This window comes from Salvelinus namaycush, chromosome 20, assembly GCF_016432855.1.
Source record: "Salvelinus namaycush isolate Seneca chromosome 20, SaNama_1.0, whole genome shotgun sequence".
Taxonomy (NCBI): domain Eukaryota; kingdom Metazoa; phylum Chordata; class Actinopteri; order Salmoniformes; family Salmonidae; genus Salvelinus; species Salvelinus namaycush.
This window is the reverse complement of record NC_052326.1, coordinates 36,325,741-36,335,290: the sequence shown is the minus strand read 5'-3', so window position 1 is coordinate 36,335,290 and position 9,550 is coordinate 36,325,741. Positions and strand designations below refer to the sequence as shown.

Sequence of the window (9,550 nt, the reverse complement as noted above, 5' to 3'; positions counted from 1 at the left end):
GTTCGTTCATTCGTTTTCCCTGTTCGTGCGTTCTTCGTTTTATGTAGTTCTCATGTTCAGGTCTGTTTAACGTCGTTTGTTGTTTTATAGTTTATTTCAAGTGTATTTCGTGTCAGTGTTCGTCTTGCATATTAAATTCATTATATATTCATCACCCGCTGCGCCTTGGTCCACTCATTCACCACAAGACGAACGTTACAAACAGTAAATTGTCATGTTATTGTCATTGCAACCTATAGGCTGCCACATTTAGCTGAATTCTCAATTTGAATGTGAACATTTACAAATATACCGCAATTTGAATGGACTTATAAGCATTAATCATCTAGAAAGATTGAACAGTTGAGATACATTTAAATACATTTGGGTAATGTGTGTTATGATGAAGTAGAACAGTAGAGCTCTGATATTGAATAAAACAGCATCACAAATGGAAAAAGAACAGCAGAAAAACCTCAGATTACTTAACAAAACAATTGTCAAATATGAGCATAATCTCTATTTCTCAGTTAACTGTTGGAGTCGTGATCCTGTAGACAATAACAGTAGTCAACAATGTACCACAATGTAGGCCTATACGTGAATATAAAAAACGATTTGGTCACATACCAACTCATAAAAAAAATAATGCCATGAAATCATGCATATCGTATCGTTTGTAAACAGAAGTAATAAATACGTAAATAAATAAATTAAAGACACCCCAAAATACTTGTATAAAAAGGTCAATGCATGTCTATGCTCTAATTGAGTTCAATGCTCTCCCTGACTTTTCTGGTTAAATGCCTAGGTCAGGTCCTACAGTTGTACCATATCCCTATGGACTCTTTTTAAAAACCTGGTTTAATTTCTTGTAGGTTTTCGTTCATCTTTTTAAAGTATTTAAAGTTGAATTTTTATTCAGTCCTTGTAGATAGAAGTAAAAGTCCTATAAAATATGCAAACCTATGTACAGAGGAAAACAGAGCAACAAAAACATTTACAGTATATTCATCGGTTTATGTATATATTTATAGATATTTATATTCAAACTTCTGTTTGTTTCTCATTGTTTTTTAACCACTGTTCTCTCAATTTATATGTAAACAGTTGCAGCTGAAAGTTAGAGCTTGTGAAAGAGGTGCTCAATTCCAGTCATTCCTCTGCCTTCATTTGCTCGATTAGAAAACATTGGGATAGGTCTAAGAAACGCACTAATAGCTCTATAGCCTACTTGAAAGGCCAAGGGAGTTTCCATGATATTGCTGACACCTATCCAGTACTCTCAGGTCTTGGAATTCGGTTGAAACTAAGCAGAGAGAGGGGAGCAAGCAGGGAAATAATAAGACAAAACAGAACAAAATGGTGAGTAAGGGATGAATTTCAAGGGGAAAGTGTACATGAAAGGAGGGAGAGAGTGAGCTGAGTAAAAGCTGGTATTGAAGTGACTTAGGATTCAAATCCTAACTTGAGATACTCATAAAACTTTTAATTTCAAGTAAATCATAAATTGATTGATGCCAATGGGAACATCTCAAGAGCTCAAGATAGGGTTGACCGTTGATAAATAATGAGGAGAGTTGTTTTGGAAACACTGGACTTGACAAACCCAGAGAAATATGGATGTGTCAAGGAGAGTTTTAGGCCTGTTTGCATCGGGGGGGGGGGGGGGGGGGGGGGGGGACAGGGTGAGATGGACCTTGTTGCAGGGATGTAGTAGAGGCTAGTTGCAGGTAAAAACAGTTTTGATATGATGTTTAGCAGTTATGCACCTAGTGCGCTAAATTAACACTGTTAGTATTGGCGTTGGGATCTGCCTGGCGGTCTCGACCGGCATTCAGTGTTTACCCACCTTTTATTTACCACTACATCCTTGTCTTAGGAAAGGTTAGACGCAGGCACTGGAATGGTGTGGCGAGAAACAGTTACAGAGCTCCATACAACAATGGCTGAATTGGTGCTGGCTGTTTACATTAAAAAAACACTTCCTGGTTTCTTTGTGTACAGTAGAAAAAACACTTCTCTAGGTCTGCGATTTGTTTTAACATCATGAAACTTCACCAATAAGTTATAACCATACAATTCACAATGACAGGCATTTTAACCTCTGTTATCATCAATTTAATTTAGACCAAACCTAATGGAACACAGCCTCAAGGTTTCTTATACTTGCACAGCATTTCCAAGCACTCCCTTTAGTTAGTACGTGTTCTCGCGGAGAGTACATAATGCCCACTTTGATAGAAAGTGTAATGACAAATAAACATCACAATTAGTCTGTGATTGTCCGAGTACTTAATGCTAGTCCAAGTAGTTCATGGTACTTTATGGATGTTTGAGAGGACATTGATGGTCTTAACATCTGAACGATTTGTTAGCTTTGACATGCTTTACTGCTAAAGCTCTCTATGGAGATGTGAAATGACATGACTGATGCGACTGCAGTATTGACATCATCGTAGTGCGTTGGCTGCTTACAGTAGTGTTATGAGTAGGGTTGCAAAATTCCTGGAACGTTCAATAAATTCCCTGGTTTTCCAGAAATCCTGTTTGGAGGATTCTGGATGTCCTGCTTATTCCCTCCTTATTCCAGGAATCCTCCAACCGCGATTTCTGGAAAACTAGGGCACAGTGCTTGAGAGCACAGTGCTTGATGGCAGATTCTGCAGGTGACAAGGCACACCTGTGGTGACAGCCCATACGCTATATGCACTTACTTACTGAATGCAATTAAGAGAGCAAAAAGGTCATGGTATTCATTTATTTTGGTTCATGTTTCAAAGAGCACACTTAGTTTGTACATGTTAAGTTTGTGTTGTATACTGTGAAGTTAAAAAGATAGGTTTGGAATCGAGTCGAAGATGTTTGTCCTTTACCTCTAATATTAATTTAGCCTGATTTCTCTTTGAGCCTGCTACTGAGAAGTGGCTTTTTTGCATTTTCAAATAGTATGTTCACCTAAATATGTGAATCTTCACATCAAGTGGAGGCTGCTGAGGGGAGGACAGCTCATAATAATGGCTGGAACGGAGGAATGAAATGGCATGGAAACCATGTGTTTGATAAACCATGTGTTTGATACCATTCCACTGATTCCGCTCCAGCCATTACCACGAGCTCATCCTCCCCAATTAAGGTGCCACCATCCTCCTGTGCTTCACACATATATTTAGGAATACGTGTGTATCAGCATATATAGTTTATCAGAGAGAGGAATGACTGCAGTTTTGGGAGCTGCCAGATTTGCGCCTCTTCCTAAGCAGAGCAGTGTTTCAAACTCCAGCTAAAATCTACAAAAAAATGACAGCTCAACATAGTCAATAGCCGTTCTATATACAGACACACATACATAAAATGTGCATATAAATACATATATTATTTTGATTAATATCTTTATCCATATATACTGTATATATGTGTATATATATATATATGAATACATTAGCTTTAATGTGTGTTATACATATACAGTACCAGTCAAAAGTTTGGACACACCTGTAGTAACCAAAAAGGTGTTAAACAAATCAAAATATATTTTAGATTTTAGATTCTTCAAAGTAGCCACTCTTTTCCTTGATGACAGCTTTGCACACTCTTGGCATTCTCTCAACGAGCTCCATGAGGAATGCTTTTCCAACTGTCTTGAATGAGTTCCCACATATGCTGAGCACTTGTCTAATTTTCTTTCACTGTTCACTCAATTGGGTTGAGGTCGGGTGATTGTGGAGGCCAGATCATCTGATGCAGCACTCCATTCTCCTTCTTGGTCAAATAGCCCTTACACAGCCTGGAGGTGTGTTTTCGGTCATTGTCCTGTTGAAAAACAAATGATAGTCCCACTAAGCGAAAACCAGATGGGATGGCATATCGCTGCAGAATGCTGTAGCCATGCTGGTTAAGTGTGCCTTGAATTCAAAATAGATTCCGGACAGTGTCACCAGCAAAGCACCCCCAAACCATCACACCTCCTCCATGCTTCACGGTGGGAACCACACATGCGGAGATCATCCGTTCAACTACTCTGTGTCTCACAAAGACATGGCGGTTGGGACCAAAAATCAGATCAAAGGACAGATTTCCACCGGTCTAATGTCCATTGCTTGTGTTTCTTGGCCCAAGCAAGTCTCTTCTTCTTATTGGTGTCCTTTAGTAGTGGTTTCTTTGCAGCAATTTGACTATGAAGGTCTGATTCACGCACTCTCCTCTGAACAGCTGATGTTGAGATGTGTCTGTTACTTGAACTCTGTGAAGCATTTTTTGGGCTGCAATCTGAGGTGCAATTAACTCTAATGAACTTATCCTCACTTTCCTGTGGCTGTCCTCATGAGAGACAGTTTCATCATAGCGCGTGATGGTTTTTGCTTCTGCACTTGAAGAAAGTTTCAAAGTTCTTGACATTTCCTGGATTGACTGACCTTCATGTCTTAAAGTAATGATGGACTTTCGTTTCTCTTTGCTTATTTGAGCTGTTCTTGCCATAATATGGACTTGGTCTTTTACCAAATAGGGCTATCTTCTGTATACCACCCCTACCTTGTCACAACACAACTGATTGGCTCAAACGCATTAAGAAGGAATGAAATTCCAGAAATTAACTTTTAACAAAGCACACCAGTTAATTGAAATATATTTCAGGTGACTACCTCATGAAGCTGGTTGAGAGAATGCCAAGAGTGTGCAAAGCTGTCATCAAGGCAAAGGGTGGCTACTTTGAAGAATCTCAAATTTAACATATATTTGATTTGTTTTACACTTTTGTGGTTACTACTTGATTCCATATGTGTTATTTCATAGTTTTGATGTCTTCACTGTTATTCTACAATGTAGAAAATAGTAAGAATAAAGAAAAACCCTATAATGAGTAGGAGTCCAAACATTTGACTGGTAGTGTATATGTACTGCAAATATAAACAAGTTCATATATTTCAAAACATTATGTTGTTTTAACTATGAGGTTAGGATTTCATGTTAGAAAAGGTAAGGCTGCAATATGGAACAAACCTTCCCATGCACTCTCCATGTCATCCCCCAAGAGAAAATGAGAAGGGGGAAAAAATTAACATTTTGAATAGTTAATTGTAAACTAGTGAAGTGAGCGACCCCATCGGTCATCGGAAATAGTTTTGGCTGTATTCAAAAAGCATATCAGCAATATATATGTATGTATACATGTAGTGTGTGTGTGTGTGTGTGTGTGTGTGTGTGTGTGTGTGTGTGTGTGTGTGTGTGTGTGTGTGTGTGTGTGTGTGTGTGTGTGTGTGTGTGTGTGTATACACTCTGTACACCTTTTAAATGCAACTCTTTAATCGGTTAACAGCGATTTAAAAGAGATGCAGTGGTCTGAGTATATTAATAGAGCTGCAAGTCCTCAGCAATAAAAACGTTTGGTCTTTTGGTCCCTAAAACAACTAAGGAATGACAGGTAAGACTCCCTGGAGACCGTTGCTCTGGCTCTCCTTGCCAACGGTGTCCCCTGGAAACAGACAGGCACTCCAAGCTAAAGATGAAATATCGCTTTCCCTACAAAGTTCTCTTTCTTCCGAGAAACATATTCTTTCGTTTGTTTCTCGTCCTGTAAAATTGTTCTTTAAAAAGTTGTTTCCCCATACCCAAACACATTTACATAGAGATATCCTATGGCATTGCCCCATAAAGTATTTTTCAAAGTTTGTTTAATTCTTGGAACTCTTATCATCCATGTTTCCTCCATCTCTGTTCCGTGTTTTTTAAATTTAAATAATACCTCACTTGTGGTCCTGTAAGGTAGCTGTCGTTCAGGTGTGGTTAGGTAGAGAGAGAGAGGAGGGGAGGCGATAAAGACAGTCGGCGCCCTGGAGCTACCTAGGCTTGCAGGAGTTTTCTGAGGTCCAAAAGGTACATCCAACAGAATTTTCTGTTACTTGGTCATCTATTTGTTCATGTTCAGCCCAGTATCTGATCCAGTTTCATACCAGCCTCAAAGAATACCTGTGTCCCGGTGATCCTTCAGTTCAATGGCGTTGTTCATGTAATCAACATATGTTCCAGCTCAACAAAAACCTGGAAAATTGAGAATACGGTCCTTTACTCATTGCTAACAGTAAAATCAGATCTATGCATAGTCACTTTAATAACTCTACCCACATATTACCTCAACTAACCGGTGCCCCCGCACATTGAATCTTTACCGGTACCCCCCTGTATATAGTCTCGCTATTGTTATTTTACTGCTGCCCTTTAATTACTTGTTACTTTTATTTCTTATTCTTATCTGTATTTTTTTTGTTTAAAAAAAACTGCATTGTTGGTTAGGGGCTAGGGGGTAAGTAAGCATTTCACTGTAAGGTCTACACCTGTTGTATTCGGCGCATGCGACTAATACAATTTGATTTGATTTGCCACAGCAAAACATATTTTCACAGTCAAATAAAATATATTCTAATTTGTTTGAACTGTATATATGTAATTAAATAAATTAAAATGTACTATATATCAACAAATATTATACACTGTATATGCTAATTAATTTAAATATACATATGCTAAATATTCTATGCCTTCAGAAAGTATTCATACCCTTGACTTATTCCTCTCTATTAATTTGGTTGTTGATCTTTTTTATTTTCAAGTTTTGCCATAGATTTTCAAGCCGATTTTAAGTTAAAACTGTAACTAGGCCACTCAGGAACATTCAATGTCATCTTGGTAAGCAACTGCAATGTATATTTGGCCATGTGTTTTAGGTTATTGTCCTGCTGAAAGGTGAATTTGTCTCCCAGTGTCTGTTGAAAAGCAGACTGAACCAGGTTTTTCTCTAGGATTTTGCCTGTGCTTAGCTCCATTCTGTTTATTTTTTATCCTGAAAAACTCCCCAGTCCTTAATGATTGCAAGCATACCCATAACATGATGCAGCCACCACTATGCTTGAAAATATGGAGTGGTACTCAGTAATGTGTTGTTTTGGATTTGCCCCAAACATAATGCTTTGTATTCAGGAGATAAAGGTAATTTCTTTGCCACCTTTTTTGCAGTTTTACTCGAGCGCCTTATTGCAAACAGGATGCGTGTTTTGGAATTATTTTATTCTGCACAGGCTACCTTCTTTTCACTCTGTCAATTAGGTTAGTATTGTGAAGTAACTGCAATGTTGTTGCTCAATCCTAAGTTTTATATCACAGACAAACTCGAACTGTTTTAAAATCACCATTGGCCTCATGGTGAAATCCCTGAGCAGTGTCCTTCCTCTCCGGCAACTGAGTTAGTAAAGACACCTGGTATCTTTGTAGTGACTGGATGTATTGATACACCATCCAAAGCATGATTAATATCTTCACCTTGCTCAAAGGGATATTAAATGTCTACTTTTTTATTTTTACCCATCTACCAATAGCTGACCTTTGGGAGGAAAACCTCCCTGGTCTTTGAGGTTGAATCTGTGTTTGAAATTCACTGCTCGACTGAGGGACCTTACAGATAATTAATTGTATGTGTAGGGTACAGAGATGAGGTAGTCATTCATAAATCATGTTAAATACTATTATTGCATACAGTGTGAGTCCTTGCAACTTATTATGTGACTTGTTAAGCACATTTGTATTATTGAACTCGTTTAGGCTTGACATAACAAAGGGGTTGAATACTTATTGACTCAAGACATTTCAGCTTTTCATTTGAATAAAAAATATATAATTTTGAAAACACAATTCCACTTTGACATTATGGGGTATTGTGTATAGGCCAGTGACACACAATCTCAATGTAATCTATTTTAAATTCAGGCTGTAACACAAAACTTGTAAAAAGTCAAGGGGTGTGAATACTTTCTGAAGGCACTGTATTATATAATTTAGGGGGTCTAATTGCAGGTGACTGCTCTCACCTGTGTTTCCCTGTGTGCAGCATCTGCCTTATCCCCCAGGGCAGGGGTGGCTAGGAGTGGCTAGTAGGGGCGGTTGGCGTCCTTCGGCCTCTTGAGCTGCACCTTGAGTCTCTTCATGCCGATCTGAAAGCCATTCATTGACTGGATGGCAGCCTGGGCACTACCTGGGTTGTCGAAGCTCACAAATCCTGGGGGATGGGTCGCAGAAAGAGAGATGGAGAGACCAGAAGATGGAAATATATATAGCGTGACAGAGATAGAGAAGAGGGACGGAGTTAGATAAGTGCAAGACCAAAGAAAGGACCGTATGAGTGACAGTTGGGGGTTTATGAAAGGGTAGCATGAGATGGGAAGGAAGACGGAATACAAGATGAGGGGAGTGGTCAGATCAAAGTTACTTCAGATTTCAAGTCGATTACATGATTTCTTCATTTTGCCACATTTGTAACACACACATACATTAACTTGAATGAATACTGTACTTCATCATACAATAATCAATATAGCACATTTCCTGCCATAGCCATTCAGATTATCAGAATAAAATTTAAAAAATCTGTTTACAACACTTTAAAAACACGTGGTATCCCTTCATTTGCAATTCTCTTACAATACCATAGTGTGGACATAACATATAATGCATGTTAAAGCTACTATACATTAGACACAGTTTGACACAACATCAAATAATCATTAACAAGCCTAACGGCATGCAATAGAAACAACACTAGGTCACTCAATTCAAGGGTAGTAACCATAGAATTAGAACATACATCACTCGTCGAAACGGCACTTTAGTTTTTATCGGCAATATTTATGACTCAATCAGCAAAACATCACCTCTCAGTGCAAGAATAAATATCTATTTTGATTCTGCCTCTGTTAAAAGGCCCATGAAAATTATTCATAGATTATGTTACACTAAATAGTACTATGTCCATTCCAGATGTTGTAAATCTATGGTGGAGACTACTCAATGAATGTGTTTCGCTAGTCCTGTCATCGGTATCACCATAGAGGGAGTGTTTAAGGGGGTAACACTGCTAGAACTCCACGTCATTTAACTGTCATAAACCTGTCATTAGCATATAACAGCTGTTATAAGCAGTCATGATACGTCCGTTTATGCTGCAATACATTCCTGGTAGCGTTCAGTGATATGCCAACTAACCATGGCAGTAACACTTCCTATGGATACCCTCTTCATAATGCATTCCTCATACAGTATGGCATTAGAAATGTGTTTATAAGGTATTATGAAGAGGATATTCATAGAAAGTGTTATGCTTGTTGACGCGCTAGTCTAAATTATTAAAGCCATGTCATGTATCATATGTTGTCATAACCTGACATAAACCATTATGACAACTTTTTTTGTTATTGTTTTTTTTAACCTTTATTTTACTATTCAAGTCAGTTAAGAACAATTTCTTATTTTCAATGACCGCCTAGGAACAGTGGGTTAACTGCCTGTTCAGGGGCAGAACGACAGATTTGTACCTTGTCAGCTCGGGGATTTGAACTTGCAACTTTTCGGTTACTAGTCTAACCACTAGTCTACCCTGCCGCCCCATATATAACATAACATTATAACATCTGCTCTGTCATACTAATGAGCGTAAGGATCGCTTTATGATGCAGTTACAGGTGTTTCCTACCCCTAAATCCATTGCATTTACAGTGCCATGAGAAAGTATTTGCCCACTTTCTGA

General features: G+C 38.3%; 1 protein-coding gene across 1 annotated transcript in view; it reads right to left on the bottom strand.

Moving 5' to 3' along the window:
* Positions 1-5,075: 5,075 nt before the first annotated feature.
* The window catches only part of LOC120064600 (CUGBP Elav-like family member 4), a 134,870-nt gene continuing 130,395 nt past the window's right edge, over positions 5,076-9,550 (bottom strand). Inside the window, exons 13-14 of the mRNA XM_039015202.1 lie at positions 7,839-8,026; positions 5,076-6,018 (exon numbers count right to left, since the gene is read on the bottom strand). Of these exons, the coding sequence (XP_038871130.1) occupies positions 7,899-8,026 (128 nt within the window). The 3' untranslated portion in view covers positions 5,076-6,018; positions 7,839-7,898. The remainder of the gene's footprint in view (positions 6,019-7,838; positions 8,027-9,550) is intronic.